The 19,436-nt window shown below is 35.8% G+C and overlaps 3 protein-coding genes across 3 annotated transcripts; 2 read left to right on the top strand and 1 right to left on the bottom strand.

Annotated features, from left to right (window-relative positions):
* Nucleotides 1-290: 290 nt before the first annotated feature.
* LOC114258144 (2-oxoglutarate-dependent dioxygenase 19) lies at nucleotides 291-12,822 on the top strand. The gene is made up of 4 exons (XM_082874244.1): nucleotides 291-581; nucleotides 7,111-7,346; nucleotides 11,102-11,429; nucleotides 12,401-12,822. Exons 1-4 carry the CDS (start codon nucleotides 360-362, stop codon nucleotides 12,644-12,646), a joined length of 1,032 nt encoding a protein of 343 aa, XP_082730370.1. The 5' UTR covers nucleotides 291-359; the 3' UTR covers nucleotides 12,647-12,822.
* LOC114258147 (uncharacterized) lies at nucleotides 4,638-6,141 on the bottom strand. Its single transcript, XM_082873087.1, has 3 exons — nucleotides 6,037-6,141; nucleotides 5,634-5,860; nucleotides 4,638-4,936 (listed from the first exon to the last, which is right to left on the bottom strand). The coding sequence occupies exons 1-3, from the start codon at nucleotides 6,128-6,130 to the stop codon at nucleotides 4,658-4,660; spliced, it is 600 nt and encodes a 199-aa protein (XP_082729213.1). The 5' UTR covers nucleotides 6,131-6,141; the 3' UTR covers nucleotides 4,638-4,657.
* Nucleotides 12,823-12,949: 127 nt separating the features above from the next.
* On the top strand, nucleotides 12,950-18,792 carry LOC145792780 (uncharacterized). The gene is made up of 2 exons (XM_082874245.1): nucleotides 12,950-17,643; nucleotides 17,723-18,792. Exon 2 carries the CDS (start codon nucleotides 17,840-17,842, stop codon nucleotides 18,428-18,430), a length of 591 nt encoding a protein of 196 aa, XP_082730371.1. The 5' UTR covers nucleotides 12,950-17,643; nucleotides 17,723-17,839; the 3' UTR covers nucleotides 18,431-18,792.
* The last annotated feature ends 644 nt before the right edge of the window (nucleotides 18,793-19,436 follow it).

Here is a 19,436-nt window from a genome sequence, read left to right as displayed (position 1 = left end):
CCCTAGTTGTAGTTTTAATGACGTGTTAAGGGAGTAGAACTCTGTATAATTAAGTATGTGACAAATAAAAAATTGAAACTAATCATTTCACATTATTAGAGGTGAAATTATGGAAATTTTTTTTTAAAATTTCAAATATTTTCTATTTTTTCTTATAATTAAGTATTCGAACCAATTTTTGCGCATCCCAATTAATCGCCGTGAACTAATCTCATCGCCTTTAAAGCCAGAGCTGCTTTCTTCTTGCAAACAAACTTACCTAGATCTATCCCAACCCAAACTCTCTCTCTCTCTCTCTCTCTCCCTCTCTCTCTCTTGTTTCTTGTTTCTTGTTTCTTGTTTCTTTTCTCTCCAACAAGATGTATAGCGTAAAAGGACTCGTTCATTCAGGTTTTTATCAGTCAGCTATTCCATCTAAGTTTATTATTGCGTCCTCGAGTCAAGAAGATGATACAGTCCTCTCCCAAGAAGAAGCAATCCCAACCATTGATTTTTTCCTACTAACTTCTGGTGATCCTGATCAACGATTCAAAGTCATCCAAGATACTGGCAACGCATGCCGCGACTGGGGATTCTTTATGGTATTTTTTAATTTTCTTGCTAGCTAAATCTGGGAGAAGACACTGCAGGAATTTTGGCCATTAGCGACGTTTAAAAAACGCCACTATAAGTCATAAAAACGCCGTTAAAGGATAAAGTGACGTTTATAACTATCGTCGCAGATACGGCCGCCGTCTTAAGTTTATGACGTTTATTAAACGTCACTAATGACGTTAGCCGGCGCTTTTTAAAACGTTGTAAATTCTTATACATCCGTAACGTGAAATCCGTCACAGTTAAACGCTGACGTCATATAACTAGCTTTAGTGACGTTTTTCAAAAACGCCATCTTTTCTCCTTATTATTTAAAAAAAGAAATCCACTGCTATTTATGGGGGAAAAAAATATCAGCTACTTTCATTTCTGAAAATAATGCTTCTCAAAAAATAAAAAAAAAAACAAAAATTTAGCAAAATACGGATTTAATTGTCAAATTGCACTATTAGCTAAATAAGATCAAATCTGAAAGTTAAGGATTCTTATATAGAAGCACATAAACAAAAATAAACCAAACAAGTTTAATTCCTCTTCCAAATGACTACAATTTTACATTTGACAAACAACACAAGAACATTGTAACATTTCCTAACTATTTATATTTAACCACAAACCATACCCCACAAAAAATGTTAATAAAACCATTAAAATATTGGAAAACTCATTCATGGGTCAAAGCTCATACAAAAAAACACTGGAATCGGTCAAAAAAATAGAGAAGCTAACCCAAAAATAAATAAATAAAAATTTAGCAAATTATAATTATTGCCAATAATAAAGCTAGCAAAAAACAGGTTTAAAACTCTTCATCTCCACCACCTGCAAACACCCACATTCAAAAAAAACTTCACGTTCATCACATAAATGTATTTACTCATAAGAGTGAAGGACCATCATAATCTGTATGAAGTTCAGGGTGGCATTCAGGAGGAAGTTGCCTTCTAGCTAAAATTTCTTCATCTGGAGAGAACATACATGCCTCAGTAGATATCAATTCAAGAAAACAATACAATCTAATTTTTGCCCTTTCAAAATGGGGCATATATCAGAGATCAATTCTTCAAACTAGCAAAATAAATATTGATTTATTACTGAAATCTGTTCCTCATTAATGATTTCAACTGGTTCATACTATGATGATCCAAACAAAAATTAATGAGTAGGACAATAAAGAAAGAACAAAGCATATAGACAATGAGATGAGGGTTTGTATGTGTTTTGTGTTGTGTGAACATTTGACAGTCAAGCAGAGCATAAAATGTGTACCTACCTACCTGTCTCCTTCACCCCCAAGGTTTGTGATATTTCAAGAGAGAATGTAATTTGCAAAGCATTCAATTTTATGCACTGAGATGAGGGTTTGTATGTTTTGTATATTCCATTTCCTGCAAATACAATTACTGGTATGTTTTTGTGTTCTCAATAATGTAATAAATATATATAGGTCTATGACTTACTCATGCCTCTGTAGTTTCGTGTATGCCAAAAAGGTGGCCATATGTGGCAAGGGTCAAAGGTGAAGGAGAGGGACGGAGAGAGGAATAGAGGTGGCCGATAGTGGTAGTAGGCTCACAGATGACGATGGAAAGAGTAATAAAACAGGTAAGAAAATCGCAGAATACTGTTTTGAGTGTTGCAAGAGACTTACGTCTTACAATTGAAAGCAAGACTAGACTTGCTAGTCGCTGCTTTTCAGCAACAGTAGTTGTAACACTGCCAGTTGTGGGACTGTTATTCATCTGCACAACAGAAAAAATTAATAATAATAATAATAAGGAAAAAAAAAAAAGCACACTCAGGAAAGGAATGCTTGGTGCCTGGTGGCCTCAAGTCTACAAACATTCAATAAATTTAAAATAAAAGTGGAGACGGATGCACGGATGCACGAGGAAGCAGAGAAGGTGCAAAAAACCTCCATTCATTGAAATAAGTGAATCAACCAGTTACACCAATGCACAACCAGATACTTTGTTAAAAATTGAGTAGTATACAATGTCATGAATGCAGAATACATTCCTATGATCATAGTGCAGATCTTAGCATCATGAAGCTTAATGGTATGGAAGATTGTAGTTCTAATGTTCTTTGTTCTAGTCAAGAGGCAGAGACTTTCCTAGAGAAGGGCTGTAGGGAGTATGAAGATGATGATGAGGTGGCAGCAGGATGTGACAAGCTTGCTGCTGAGTTGGTATACACCAATGAGGTAGTACCGAGGAAGGAGCCTACTGCATGTCGAATTGGAAAGAAGGCAAGCACTGTAGTTGAGGAGACAAAGTTGGATTCAGAAAGCTGCAGCAAGGAGGGAGCGTATGTAGAGGTAATGATGCTGGAAGAGCCTGTGCACAGTCCTAAAAGTAATGATGGCAATCAGAGGTGTGTTGAGCAAGTCTTTACACAGGGTTTTATGAAAAGCTTTAGTGGGTCTAGAGAGGGTCTCCAGCCTGGCATTAATCTAGAAGTGGATCTGGCCCAATCAATTAGCAACAACCTTGTTAGTGATCCTTTCTCCAGGCCTATTGAGCCTTGTAATGTTAAACCTGGTTGTAATGGGCTCTTGGCTTTGTGCCTAAACCATTCAGGCCATATTAGGCAATCAGCTGCTATCTCAAAACCTCTTCGAAATGTAAAGAAAAAAGGGAAACAAAAGGCCCACCTAGAGGGTTTTACTACCTTCTCCAGACTCCATGGGTACAAAGCTGTCAACAAACCCACCTCAAAATCTATCATATATAGACCAGCAGCAGCAGCAATTGCACAGTCGGAACTGTCTGAGTCTGAATCAAGCCTGAATAATTACCTTCTTCAAGAAGCCACAGCTACCATCCAATTGGGGAAAACTCTTGGTATCAACTTCAATGGTCAAGAGGATGTAGCCTTAAATAAGATCATGGACCTAGAGCGTAAGGACAAAAAGAGAATCATCAAAGAGGGGAAGGTCAAACAGTAAGGTGCTATCAAGGGTGATTATTAGGGGGCTAGGAATAGGAAAGATTGTGAAGAAATCTGTGCCAGAAGATCCAGTTTTTGGTGGTTTCAGTTTGTGCTGCTGGTCTCAGTTTTTTGGCGGTCTCAGTTAGTGCTACTGTAAGTTGTTGTACAAGGGTGATTCTTAGTTGTGCTACTGGTCTCAGTTTTTGGTGTGAGCTTGTTCGGTTTTTGGTGCTGTTTTGATGCTCCAAGTTTCTGCAGTTTTTTTTGTGTTTTTTTATCTTTGTTTTCCTTGTTTTGTTGGTTTCTCACCAACTTGGAGCTTCTTCTTGTTGGTTTCTCTTCTTTATTGATGTAATTCGGTTGTCTTTCATCAATGAAGTTTCTCTTTTGCCGATCAAAAAAAAAAAAAAAAAAAAAGAATACATTCCTATGATACAGTCATTGGCAAGAACTCAAGACTCAAAAGTCAAATGAATAAGGACTAGTTGGTATGTAAATAAATGGGATTGAGATGTCCATAAAGAAAATTTCAGGCACATTTCATCTAGTTGTGTATCTGTCCTGTATAGTTAGCAGACAATAGCCATAGAATACTAGAGAGTTCAGAATCTCACCATGAATAAGAGAAGGCCAGTAAGTATGCTACATTTGAGATGTCCATAAAACATGTTTTGAAGGGTCCTGCCAAGAATCCAATGACATGTTAGAAGAACGAAGTTTGGGCCGTCAAAAGATAAGATTGATTAGACTTCATTTATTTGCTGAGGAAAAGAAAAATTAGAATTCTTAAGACTATCATAATGAGCAAGTGAAATTTTCACAGGCAAACAAATCACACACCTTTGCATGAGAAATAGTGGAATTCACAACAACTGCTGCTGCCAATATATTATCTGTGAATAGTGCATAGTGGTACAACCTAGGGTCTTCTAGTTTCTCTTGATTGTGAAAGTTCCGCTCTGAAGAATTCAAACTAAAGTACTCGGTTGAAAGGCGCAAGGGAAGACAGTGAAGACCTTTAGGTAGTGTTTTTGCAGTCAAGTGCGTTAGAAACAAGGTCTGCTTCTTGTGGACCCGAAGCTAGACTACTTTACAAGCAAATGGCAACAACAATATAAAGAGAGAAGACTTACTTCCTTGGTAGTTCAGAGTCCTTGATTGCTTCCCCAAGTGATCGTTGAGCTTCCTTCATCCGTAGCCAAAGCTCCCTTATAAAGTGGGGATTGTTTCTTGTAGCTGTAAGGGAAAGGTACACCCTTCCCTGGATAAGCTGATCTTTAAGATGCCGAACACGAGCATCTGATGGCATAACTGTTTTATCATTTTGTTTCTCAATTTGGGTCTTTATGGGTTCTCCCGCACCAAATTTGACGGAGGTTTTAGCAGATTGTTTCTCAAGTTTTGTTTCCTAAAGTACAAAATCAAAATATAACAATCTTTCAAGATTTGAATAACACAATTCCGCCCCACCCTAGAATAAGTAGCAAGTTTACCAAGTCAATCATACAGAACCAGATGTAGATCACACTGGAAGGTAGTTGGTTGAAAATTTAATGGAAAACTAACTATTGATGCAAAAGTTGAATTTTAATCCAAAAACCCTGTAATCACTGGCATAATATGGTAAATTCAACAGCCTGGAGCACGTAAGTAATTTTAGGTTTATGGGCTTTACTCATAATTATAAATTTGCATAATGTCAAATCACATGCTACGGTATGTCATATACTCCTACCACTTTAACATGGTCATGACAATCTCTTGTTAACTAATTCAGCACAAAGTATGCATTGGCTCTCAGAATCCATACCTTAAGAATATTCTAATTGTCAAACTTGAGATTCCACACCACCTGGCATCAGCTAAATTGAACTGCTCAAAAGGAATAGTAATTGTTTCCAAGAGGACCATTACACACTGAAAAAATAATTAGGAACTAGATGATGAAATCATCCAAGCAACCACCAAATCCAATTGACTACATATATATATATATATATATAATAACCAAAATGCAGATAGCAAAATCTTCTGCCACCTGCTGACACGAAGAGAGAAAATGGCAGCACAACAAATCAGAATGAATCTAGTAATAAAAGATTTACCAGGTTCACAGCAGCATTATTGGAGGTGGAGGTGGAGGTATCCTCAGAGACCCCCACTTTCCCCATTTTGTCCTTGACATTTTCTTGCTCCCTGTTTTCATTTTGGTCGGTTAACACAGGTTTGTGCCCTTGTTCGGTCACCTGCCTAATTGGATTTTTCTCCTCAAGATGACGATCTCCTGTGCCATTGGTTGTGGTTGATACTGTGTTTAAGTGCTCCGCTGATTCTGGAAATTGCAGTTTCGAGATTATTAAGCCGGTTGTGAAAAAGGAAACAAGGAATGAAAAGTAAATAAAGCAATATTGACCGAATTTCATGGATTTTACAGAACCAGTAACATATTGCAAGAAAGAATTAATTCAAAGTTACAGTGGAGAGATAGAGATAGAGATAGATATGAACCTTCAGTTAGTTGTCTAGTTTTGCGAGAGTTCTCTCCAGTTGAAGCATTCGAATCTGAAAGAGATAGACCACTAGAGTTTTCCAAATATACCATCCCCAAAGCTCTATTAGATCTGAAACATATGTTTTTGAATAAGAAATTTCAAATCTCAAAACATATTTTTGAATGAGAAATCTTGTATCTGAAACATATGTTATTGAATAAGAAATTTCGAAATCCAGTATGAAGAGTGAGGAAGATAGTGAGTCATGTGTTTGAGACCAGATCTGATGGAGCAATAGAGGGGGAGAGAGAAAAAGAGAGAGAGAGGACGAGACCCGAGGGGCGGTAGCGACGGGAGGACCAGACCTTAGGAGGATTACCAGAAACCCAGTATTCATGCTCCTCTTGCTTCGACTCGACCGGTCTCGGTCTCGATCCCTGTCTCGATCCCGATCCATGATCTCGATCCTTTTTCACTCCTCAGTCTCGTAACCTCGCGTTCGTGCAACTCAACCGGTCCATCTTCCTCTGCAAAATCATCAGAATCAGAATCAAGAAAAACAAAAAATCGTCTGGAAATTTCAACCAAATCGATTCCAGAATCGATGGATTTAGAATTAAATCTGACCAACCAATCGTAATCGAACTGGTGAATCTCTCAAGAAGCATGAGAGAGACGAAGAAAACCCTAGATCTAGGACGGAGAGAGCAAACTATAGAGAGAGAATGATAGAGACGGAAAGAGAAATGAGAGACGGAGCACTGTTATAAAGTGAAACGCGTGTTTAATGGGTGCATTTTAATCTAACGCGTGTGTTTAACGCGTCTTTCACAACGTTTGTCCAAGAAACGCTGTCTAAGAAACGTTGTTATAGCCATCTTTTCTTGTAGTGAGAATATCAGCTCCATTCTATATATATGTTGGAACACCTTGGTCCAACAAACAATTTTGAACACCTTGGTCCAAATAATAATAATTATTATTATTCCACATAAAAAAAAAATCACATAATTAAAAGTGGATATTAGTTCGTTCCTCTTCTCTATCTGTTTTTTTTTTTTTTTCGAAGCTTGAGTGGCTGCATTCTTAGGTAATCAATCATGGTGTGCAAGAGAAGTTGATGGATGATATGGTGAAGGCAAGTAAAAGTTTTTTTGATATGAGTGAGGAGGAAAAGGGAGAGTACAACGGGAAGCAATTATTTGATCCAATAAGGAGTGGTACAAGCTTTAATGTCCTTGTTGATAAGTCATTGTTTTGGAGGGATTATCTCAAGGTTCATGTTCATCCCCACGTCAATTCGCCTAATAAGCCAGCCTGCTTCAGGTACCTTCACTTTTTTCTTTTTCCTTCAAAAAATGATTCATTCTGTTTGGTTTTGTGTTTCGAAAACAATTTTTAAATTTATTTTTTTTTTCATGTTTTATTGATTTTAGGGGGAAAAAATTCTTATTTTAGTCAAAAAAAATTTAGATGGATAATATACTCTTTTTTCGTTTTTTCTTTTTGTCAATTGATAGAAAATGAAATTAAATTAAATTAAGCAATACATTAAATTAAAAGGGTATCTACACACAATTTCTAATTTATAAACTTATATTCCATTAAGTTCTAACTACGATTTTTTGAATCTTTAAATTCCATTAAATTTTTAATAGTCGGAATTATCCTTCAAACAATGATTGTTCATCATTTATGATTACTATAAATGAACATGATGATTTGACATTTATTTTGATTCAAAACTTTAAAATATCAACTTTCAAATTGAAAAAAAAAATTTATGTGCAAAAAAAAAAAAAAAAAAAGATTTTTTTTTTTTTGAAAAAATTGAATTATTATTTGTGCAAAACTGAAAAAATTTGTGTTTATAAAGAAGCATGATGGTAGAACATTGATGTGTAAAACTGAAGAAAAAAAAAACTATAAAAAAGAAAAAAATTATGTTTGGTTTGAGTTTTTTGGATTAAGTTTTTGGAAACTGAGTTTTTTTATTTTTGTGTTTTTTGTTTTTAGTGAATATTTTTTAAATTTTAAACATTTATTTTACTTTTTTAGATGCACCTTACTTAGATGTATCCAAAAAATAAAAAATTTGTGAAAAAATATTTTAAAAAATTAATAAATATATAAAAATACAAAAAATGTACTGAATTCTCGTATTTGTTTTGTATTTGTGATATTTTGTGAATTTTTAAAAGATTTTTTTCAATTTTTTTTTTTTACTTTTTAGGTATATTTATGTTAGGTATGTCTAAAAATTAAAAAAAAAAAATTGCTTAAAATATTTAAAAAATCAATAAAAACAAAAAAAAAAACACGAAAAATAAGAAAGTAGAATTTTCTGAAAAGTGTTTTTGAAAAATGATAACTAAGCATACTGTTCTTAGTTTTAAAATTGAAAAAAACTGTTCATGTTTTCTATTTTGTATGTTCTCGATTTTATTGAATAGTTAAATCAAATAAATAAGTAAAAGGTCAAAAACATTTAATCTCATACTCTCTCCTCTTTTTTTTTATCAATTAGTGAAACAATTATCTGAAATATTACTATGTGAAGTTGATTATGTTCTTAGTTTTAAAAATTAGAAAAAAAACTGATAATATTCTTAGTTTTACTAAATAAAACTTGTTCAAACAATTTTAAATAGGATCTGATCTACCATAACATTTGTAAATAGGACTTTTAACTAATTAACTCTAAATTAAACTATCCCAACAATCTAAATATACTTAACACATAATATTTGTGAAGAAATTTAAAAGGAATTCAATAAATACAAAATTAAAAATATATTGAATTTTTATAATTTTTTGTATTTAATGATTTTTTTATAAAAAAAAAATTAGTAAAATTTATACTTTTAAATCTATGTTTTACACTTTATCGTTGTCGTAAAATTTTAATTAATTTTTTGTGACAACTTGATAATAAAGCCCAAACATAAAGAATTACATCATACTCCAAAAAAAAGGTTGGGAGGTCTGGTCTAGACAACCAACTCTCAATACAATTTAAATTGGGCCTAAGCAACTTTTCCATCCAACTAATTACCATTAAGGAGTGGTTTGGGATGATCTAAATAAATGTATTTTTTAATTTTTTATGAAAAAATATACAGAAAAATAAAAAAGTGATGTAATAAAAAAAATAAAAAAATAAAAAATATATACTTATTAGTATACCCCAGACAAGGCCTAAGCCTGTGCAGCTTCTTCTTCCCTTCTATGGGGGTCAAAATCTATCTTAAGGTCCCGAATGAGACCAATGGAATTCTGTCAGCTATATTTATAACAATAAATAAAAAGTGCTTTTGAATTGATGGCATCGTTTTATTGACATTTTTTATTTATTTATTTATTTATTTATTTTTGTTGGGTAAGAACTCAATCTTTACTCAAGGAATGTAGCCTACTTGGTAAATACTGTTTGAAGGTTAAGACCCCAGGTCTCAAGTTCAAAATTTCTTGAGCCCACCTTTTGGGCGTAGCGTAATTGCTTAGGAAATTAAGTCTCAAGTTGTTGTTACCAGCACTTGGTGTGGGATTAATATTCTCCTGCTGTGTGAGTCTTGAATTAAACGGAATTTGTCTTGGGAAGTCGGGATAAGTTCTCAGATTATAGTCTCTTATTTAAAACGGATAACAAAACACATTGATGATCTCTGCAAGGGACGTTGTCTTGGACCGACAAAAAAAAAAACTGTTTGTAGAGTAGTTTTTGAGATAAAAAGAACGAAAACCTCTTCGATTTGCCTTTTTTCAGAAATGGTTTTGAAAAATTATTTTGGGGAGAGAGTTTTAAAAAAAGTGATTGATTTGATATCTATGAAAGATAGTGATTTTGGAAAGTAGGTAACCAAACAAAATTTTGAATTTTTTTTTAGAAAAATTTGTTTGGTTTGATTACTCTTGAAAATTTGTTTGTAGAGAATTTTTCCTAAAAATTTTTCTGAAAAACAAACCAAACAAGGTCAATCTTTGAATAAAGTGTATTTTGTAGTATTATTAATTAATATAGATATTTCAACCTAGTATTTTTTATTACAAAAATAAGATATTACAGACCGGGCATGCTATTGCTTCATTTGTTTATGTGGAAAATATTTTGTACGGAAAAAAATTTTTAGAAAACATTTTTTAGAAAAACATTTTTCTATATTTGGTAGTGGTAGTGGTGGAGTGATAGTGGGGGCAGAGGTTGTGGCATGGTGGCGGGGCGGCGATGAAGGTGATAGCAATGTTCGTGGTGATGGTGGTATTGGTAAAATTTTAGTCCGAAAAATATTTTTTGGTTTCTAAAAGTAAAAAATATTTTATGTTCACATAGACTTATTTTTTATTGACCATAGAAAATGTTTTTCGTTGATTTTCATTTTTCATTCTACCAAATACTAGAAAATACGAAAAATATTTTTTATAAAATGTTTTCTGCCTAGACAAACGAAGCGTATATGTAATGATTCTGCCATTAACGATAATAGAAAATAAAATCAAAAAATCAATCATAACCACAACCTACATTTTACAAAATTGTGCACCACAAATAGGCTTTAATAAAGAGACCCGCGAACCCATAGAAAGATATTACATGCCGTTGTGGAAAAAAAATGATTTGTTGAGACAAAAAAAAAATAAATAAATAAAAATGAAGTAGGAGAACCCAAATTCCAAATTAACAAATTCAAACTTAAAAATGATCTTTTTGATTCTCGAAGAGTGAGGGGCAAAGGGATTTGAACGATTGAAACATGGAAGAATTGAAAGAAATGATAAATATGTATAACTCAAGCTTATTAGATTGTGATAAAGTCTATGGATACAAAAAAGTGCAGAGAATCGACACAATGGGCATGAAGTCCACTGTCTATGTCTATCTTGTACACTTCTTTCTATGCCTACAACATAATTGTTAAATTTTCACCTCTTAATATCAAAATGTTATTCAAAATCTGAAGCTCACACTCTCATTTACTAGATGAATTACATTTCTTATTGAGTTAGTCTGTATATACAAAATTACTTACATATATAAAATTAAAATTCAAAAAAAGTCCCAACACCATGTCGCATTCTTGCAGAGAAATTTCACAAGAATACTGCAAAAGGGCCAGGGATGTGGCAAGTGAATTACTCAAAGGGATATCTATGAGCTTGGGATTGGAAGAAAACTACATAGATAAAGCAATGGAGGTTGAATTTGGGTCACAACTTCTTGTTGTCAATTTTTACCCACCATGCCCACAACCAGAGTTGGCCATTGGCATGCCTCCTCATTCGGACCACGGCTTATTGACCCTCCTCATACAGAACCAGCTTGGCGGACTTCAAGTCCTACACAATGGCAAGTGGGTCCCTATTAATCCTCTTCCTAATTCCATTCTTGTGAATACTGGAGATCACATGGAGGTAAATATATTATTACATTCCTTTCTCATGCTATTATGGTAGTAAGGTTTAAATTGGTGTTTGGTTACGAAGAAGTATTGTAGTGTTTGGTTACCTGTCATTATGGTGGTGGTTCTAGTAAATTATCAAATTAAAATTGGTTATATTTTGTTGTGATTTCTGATTACTTTCCAAAATAACGTTAGTTACACCTCATTGTGGTGAATTAAGTAAAATGATCAATTATGCCTCAAAATAGTATTAATTACAACCAAATGTAGCTATGAGAAATGGTTCAGGTTCAACTTTTAAATCCAACGACTGAAAAGTGAGAATGCAGATGGTATGTAATTTTTGGAGAGTTGTCTAGTCCAGGGCGTCAGCACATGTAAGTCACAGTATTCAATTGAATATTAACTTCTGCTTTTTCTTCTATATACATGTAGATGATATATATGTAAATCAACTCACTCCTTATAATTTGACTACCCCAATTCATAGATTTAGATTACTCATCTTACACATCTCGAACACCCACTCACTTCAACTTTTGCAAATCCATTCTTATAACTCACAATATCTTTTAATTTTGATGATGAAATACTATAAAACAGACAAAAACATCCATGAAATGAAGTATATATGGTATAATTAATACAATTTTGAGGTATAAGTCTACTTTGGGGCATATTCAAATATCACTTTTGGTGATAACCAAGGTTGATCCCACTTTGATTTGATCATAGGTTGGCACTATGACAAGTTGAAGTTATAACAAACACCACACTGAATATAACTTGTAGACGGTCATATTATTATGAGCACAAAAACAGAAAAGTCACATGAATAGACAAGATTGTACAAGATTTGTGTATAAAATTCATTTCTGAAAATGTGTTTTCCATGTAATACAAATGTGCTTCTGATTTAATTTGTTTCATGGAAAATTATTTTTCGCATTTGGTAATATCAATTGTTATGGTATATTGCAGATACTGACCAATGGCAAATACAAGAGTGTTGTACACCGAGCCATGGTGAACAACAAAGCAAACAGGATCTCCATAGCAACATCTCATGGACCTCCACTTGATAAAGTTGTAAGTCCTTCCCAAGAGTTGGTGGACACTGATTTCCATCCCATTGCATACCATGGAATTACATATAGGGAGTATTTGGAGCTTCAACAAAGCAATGAACTCAATGGTAAATCTTGCCTGGATCGGATCCGAGTTTGAACGAGAAAACCCGGGTGGTGGTGGTGGTGGTTGGGGGTGGTGGTGATTGAACTCAATATTTGATCCTACTATAAAAATAGTAAGTGACCCGATCCAATTATATAAAACTCAGGTTTTACACTGTCAATAAGGTTGATTTTCTATGTTGCTTCATCTCTCTCGACATCAATAATCAAGCATAGCAAAAAGAAAAAATCAACTCTAACAAAAAGAAAAAATCAACTCTAGCAAAGGCAAACGAAATATGGTGAGCTTGTGGCACACTTGAAAGGTCTGGAGTGTTATTTTTTTCTTCTTGAGTTTAAAACTTAATATAAATTCTCGTTGAATTAAATTATCAAAATAATTAAAAAATTTCTTTTATTTATGATTTGAATATTTAATTTAGTTTGTTATTTGTTAGCAATGAAAACTTGAATGCTAGTACAAGAGAAGTTATTTTTCTTATAGATTTGATGTAGTGTGAAAAATTACAAATAAAATTCTACAATTGACTCTTATAACAAAATAACTTTTCTTATTTTTTATTTTATCAATTTAAATTTTCATGTTTTAATTTATTTTTAATTTAAATCATTTGCTTATTTTTGTTAAGTAAAATTGATAAAAAATAATAATATTTTAATTATTAAACTCAATATAGATATGTAAAATATTTAAAATACCATTTTTTTTTTTTTTTTTGTAGAGCATAATGACCAAAATATCATTTTTTATCAATCTTACTTAAACAAAACTAAACAAATAGTTTAGATTAAAAATATAAGTATATTTAAATTGACAAAATTAAAAGTTCTAAGGGTTGGTTTGGGAAGTGGGTTGACTTTTTGACTTTTTAACTTTTTGGCTATTTTAGCCTAGTCTAAAAAGCTTGGTTTGGGAAGGGCTTTTTGGCTTTTTTGACTTTTTTGACTTTTTTTGTGAGAAAAGAGTGTAATGATTATGGGTTGAATATCATGTTTTGTTTGTTGTGGCTAAAATAGCCTATTTTGTCTTTTGTGGCTAAAATAGCCAAAAAAGTCCACAAAACCACTTCCCAAAAGTTTATTTTGTTAGGATAAACTACCAATAGGTCCTAATAGTTGAACTTAATTCTCATCAAGTCTTATTGTAAATAAGTTCTTGTAAAATTGTCACTAAAAATAATTTTTTTTGATAATTTTTTTACATATATCACTAAAAATTAATAATCAGTGACTCTTATTTGTTACGATTTTTATAAATTGTCGTTAAAACTTATAATTAGTGACTTTTCTGTGACGAATTTTTAAATTATCGAAAGTTAAAAATTAGTGACTTTTTTTCTGACTATTTTTTTAAGTTGTCACCAAAACTTGTAATTAGTGATATTTTTTGTGACAATTTTCAAATCGTCGCTGAAAATTAACAATTAGTGACTTTTTGTAATAGTGTTTAATGAAAAACGCTATTAATTCTTACAGGACTTATTGGATAATAAGTACACCTATTAACACCTATACATAAGTCTCCCTTCTGTTATAGGAGTCAAATTCTAAGAATTTTATGTTATTTTATTTTATTATTATTATTTTTTTTAATTTCCCCTAAAATGTATGTTTCTAAATTACCCATCCATTAAAAATTTTACAATCACCATTGATTTTCCTTGCTCATTATGTGTTGTTGATGTTTGTGGTGTGGAATGTTAGTGTTGAAACCACGAAAGAAAATTACCAATAAGTTTTATTTTGTTTTTAAAATTATTAATAAGTCCTATCAAGTTTTTATATGGATACTTAAATCCTTTTTTTTCATAAAACATTTTTTAAAAAGTTCATTGATCTATAGTGGTGCATGTTATTCCAATTTTATCTCTTATTCAATATGAATAATGTACGAGCAAGAAATATTCTTCTCGTATAATCCTGTTGACCAAGTATGCGCTCCTCCAAACGTCATTTCTTTACTCCCTGAAAACACAAACGTGAGCTAGCCGGCGAGTGTGTGCCGGATACCTCTCCGATGCCTAAGTCAGCAAAATAGACAAATAGACAAAAGCTCTGTGTATTCGGGAATCAAAGTTGTGTGTTACCTCTCCATAGGTGATGTTGTGAGCTTTTATAGGTTCCGCGTGGCACAATCCAAGTAGGACTCTTACTCCTCCATGTAGAATCCTCCTAGAAATCACATTCCTGAAAGATAATGCTTATCCTTCAACACCCCCCTCACTGCTTAAACAAAGTGAGATGGTTCTACCACGGTTGGATGTCAATACGACCGAGATAACATGGCCATGCTAAAGCCACAGACTAGACCGAGCTCCCATTAGCTCGGTTCTTCCTCTCACTGAGTGTACCTCGGTTTGACATATTCCAATTGGATTGTCTGAGACCGTACTAACCACAACGAGCTTGGACCGAGCTAACCAATAGCAAGGTTCTGAGGAAAGCTCAACATACTTCGGCTCAATATGGCATGACCGAGCTAACTGTTACCGCTCTCTTGCACCGGGCTAACTTCTACGCCCTTATACTCAGCCCTTCTTACTGCGGCCCTCAGAATGGCCCATTACCCAGCTCGGCCTAATTTATACATAAATTACCCTCTCAATTGCCCCTTAATTCCATCTGCGTAACATGATCGGGATTACCCGTTTCCAGCCGAGCTAACAACTTTAGTTTTCTAAACCGAGCTAAATTGTAGCCTTCATCCGAGCCAAATTTATACCGGGCTCCATTTACACCGAGCTACTAATCTGTCTGGTCAAAACGTCTTTTCAGCCATTATAACTGAATCGCTTTCTATTCCTTGGACACGTGACAAACTCTTACTGGCCCATCGTAGCTGTCACGCCGCCCTCGTACCTCACGAATTTTGAACAGTCCCGCCTTTTTTCCTTTATTTTTACAAAACAAACCCTTATGCTTCAAACCGTTTCACTTGCACTATTCATCTTCTCTCTTTTCTAGCCTGAACCTCCATTGCTGCCATTTTTGCACCTGCGAAGCTTGTATTTTCAACATCACCTTCGTGGTTTCAGACCCACATCCTTCCTTCTCCAATCTGTAAGTAACTCAATCCTTTTTTGCTTTCCGTTTTGACTAGTTACATGTATTATTTGTATATACGTGCTTTCTTACAACACTTTTCAAAATAGTTTTCTCTGTAATGAGTAAGAACAACTTGAATAGTACCCATAACTACTGGTTTTGCGTAAAAACTGAACTGGGACGTCTTAGATCCGAAATCATACTCCAACCGGACTAGGAAGTAGTTTGTAGTAGGTGTGAGCCTTAGCAAAACTAAACAACCGAGCTAGGATTTTATGAAGACTTGCTATTTCAAGTAGGTCTAAGAACCTTTTGCTTTAATTAGCCAGGCTAGCGAGTTAGATTAGGTTTGCACAATGCCACACTAGAAAGCCACAATCCCCGACCGAGATAAAACTTGAGGCTAAACCAGCTTCCTTAGTAAAAACTAAACAAGAATGCTGCCCCAAAAGCTCCAACCGCCTATGAACTTCACATTTACTTCATCGGGCTAGAGTTCTTCGCTTAAATCGAGCTAACAATGAATAGTAACCCACAAAACCGGGCTAGAACTTCATTTATTTTGCCTTTATTTCTTTTAGCAGGGTCCAACAATCTGTGCTTAACACCTTTCTTTTTCACTTTGCAGACTTTGGCTAGGTTGGCCAGGTACTCCCTTGCACGTCCAACCAAGATTACCCATTATCTGCTTGGCGCCAAGCTAATACTCCAGGCTAATTTATACATAATTTAAATCCTTATGGGTAAATATAGGTTTTTAGTGTACTCACCAGGTGCTATGGCCGAGTTTCGAAGGGACTACCATATCCCTAATGATGTTCATCTTACTTTAGTCGAACTGGATACCACACCTTGGGGAAACCCAGGTTTCGTTCCCTTTACACTTCTTTCCATTGTAGAAACCAAACTAAGATTCCCTGTACAGCCCCTTCTTTGTGAGTTCTTTAGACAAACCAACCTCTGCCCTATCTAACTTTCCACAAATTCATACCTCATAATAAATGGCATCGTCGAGCTAAACCGCCAGGCTGGCTTTAACCTTGGTTTAGTCAAGCTTTTCCACCAATATTCCATAGGATCGGCTGAAGATGGCTGGGTTTACTATTTAAGAATAAGACGCCGGCATGAAAAGATAATAAAGAACACCCAGGACAAGGATGTAAACAATGATGATTTCTTCTGGGTTTCTGGGAACTTTGAAGACCACGAAGCCCAGATCCCGGGCGACTGAATTAATTAGAATAAAGGAGTCGCCGGTATAATTACCTCGGCCCAATTTCATGTTCTTTCTCTTACTTCAGTACTTACTTTTAACCGTACTAACTATTGTCTCCTTCTTTCATGTAGATTTGAACTTTCTCAAATCCCAGTACAGCTACCCCAACCTGAACATACTTCGAGCCGCACTCCGATATCCAAACAGGAGCTGGGCCGAGCTACTGAATTTTGAACCGACCAGGAAGACCAGGGTGACCGATTTCCTCTTAGAGCCATCCCCCAAACCTGATCCTTCCGTTCCACAAATCAACTTGATCCCATTGACTGCGGAGCAAGAAATGGCCAAGAAAAGAGCAGTGAGGGCCCTTCTGACCAAAACAAACCAGGCCGGGTACCACCAGCAAGCCAACCTCAAGAGACCGTGGTAGCCCTGCCAACCGCACAACCTTTTTCATCTCGGCCAAACAAGCGCGCCCGGACTTCCATGGTTGAGCCACGCCTCCTTGATGAAGAAGACACCGTACTTCCGCAATCCACACCGCCCAGCCCACAACCGGAGCGTTCTGAACGAGCTAGTTCTTCCAAGTCGGTGCCTAGGGTTGCCTATGAGAACCGCACTATCACTGACTCCGACTCAGTGGTCGCGAAAAAAGACCATATGTTGGCCTTTAATCTGGCAAAAGCGTCTACCTTCCAGCCGACATGGATCACCACGATCATCTTACCGAGCTGAAGGCCATTCGCTCGGCTTCCAAATCAATGGTGTTGGTAAGTTCTCATTTTCCTTCTCCAAATTTCAACAACTTTTCACTCGGTTTATTTCAAAATTGTTTCTCTCCTTTTGCAGGCCCTGCAGAAGAACTACGTTGCTCACAAGGGCGTGTTGGAGCTTCGAAAGACCACAAGGGTGGCCGTGGCAGAGGCCAATGCTAAAACGGCTAAGCTAAAAGAATCCCAGTAGAAGATGGCCGAGCTACAAGTTAAAGTAGCTCGGCTTACTGGCCTGGTTAATGCAGCAAAAGTCGATAAGAAGAAGGCTGCCCCCGTGGTGAAAGATAAATACTTGCGCAAGCTGGCCAAGCCCGAGGGAAAAAAGAACGCCGAGATAACCGAGTTAGACAAGAAGGTTGTGGACGCGGAAGACCGCGGTTACAAGGAGGGAGAGGCCACTTACATCCAGCAATGTGAAGCTGCAAAAGATCTTTTCTTCAAGTGTGGATGGACGGCAGCTATGGTGGAGCTCGGCCATAGCCCAGAGACCGAGGTCTTCAACCCTCTTCCGTATTTCATTCCAAGCTCTATGGCGGAGTATGCTGCCGCCATTCAGCAAAAATTTCTGGAAGAGGAGGACGAAGATGCTGTTCCAGAAGACAACACCCAGCCCGGTCACCAATCTATCTCCCCAACTCCAGTGGTCTCCATCCCACCTTTGCCTGCTGTGTCTGACGTGGTGCATCCAACCGAGTTGAACCAAGTGGTGCTTGCAACAACCGAGCTACCTCTGGGTGAAGACCGGGTTGTTTTGGACGCCGACCTAGACGACCTTTTCTCCTGATTATGTCCTTTTCTTTTCTTTAGGTGCTATCTTTAGAAGTTTTTGTAACCGGGCTATGGCCCCATCTTTTGTACTTTGGCTTTGCATTATCAATGAAATCATCTTTTGTTTTCCTCAACTGGCTGTTCGGTTTACTTCTATGATATAATCAGAATGAAGTAAATTCTCTGGCCGAGATATTTATCCCGGTCTTAACTTTGCAATCTAACTGGCCATACCTGTCAACCTCTTCAGCCTAGATCCTTATCTCGACTGAAGAACAATAAGTGTTGGTTTTTCTAGCCAACCTCTTCAGCCGAGATTCTTATCTCGGTTGAAGAACAATAAATGTTGGTTTTTCCAACCAACCTCTGCAGCCTAGATCCTTATCTCGGCTGAAGAACAATAAGTGTTGGTTTTTCTAGTCAACCTCTGCAACCTAGATCCTTATCTCGGCTGAAGAACAATAAGTATTGGTTTTTCCAGCCAACCTCTGCAGCCTAGATCCTTATCTCAGCTGAAGAACAATAAGTGTTGATTTTTCTAGCCAACCTCTGCAGCCTAGATCCTTATCTCGGCTGAAGAATAATAAGTGTTGGTTTTTCTAGCCAACCTCTTCAACCTAGATCCTAATCTTAGCTGAAGAAAGCTCAAAGTTGGTTTTTCCTGCCAACCTAGAGTAAAGTGTTTGGTTATTCTGACCAAACGTCCTGCAGCCTGGATCCTTATCCTGGGCTTAGGGAAAGTGTTGGTTTTTCCAGCCAACCTCTAAGTTGGTTATTGTTGCCAACCTAGAGTAAAATGTTTGGTTATTCCTGCCAAACGTCCTGCAGCCTGGATCCTTATCCTGGACTTAGGAGGGGTGTTCGTTTTTCCAGCCAACCTTTAAGTTGGTTATTCCTGCCAACCTAGAGTAAAGCGTTTGGTTTTTCCGGCCAAACGTACTGCAGCCTGAATCCTTATCCTGGACTTAGGAGAAGTGTTTGTTGGTTTTTCCAGCCAACCTCTTCAGCCCACATCCTAATCC

Source organism: Camellia sinensis, chromosome 6 (assembly GCF_055761805.1).
Source record: "Camellia sinensis isolate YWXY chromosome 6, ASM5576180v1, whole genome shotgun sequence".
NCBI lineage: Eukaryota > Viridiplantae > Streptophyta > Magnoliopsida > Ericales > Theaceae > Camellia > Camellia sinensis.
Note: the sequence above shows the minus strand (reverse complement) of the source record. Positions and strands in the feature narration are given on the sequence as shown.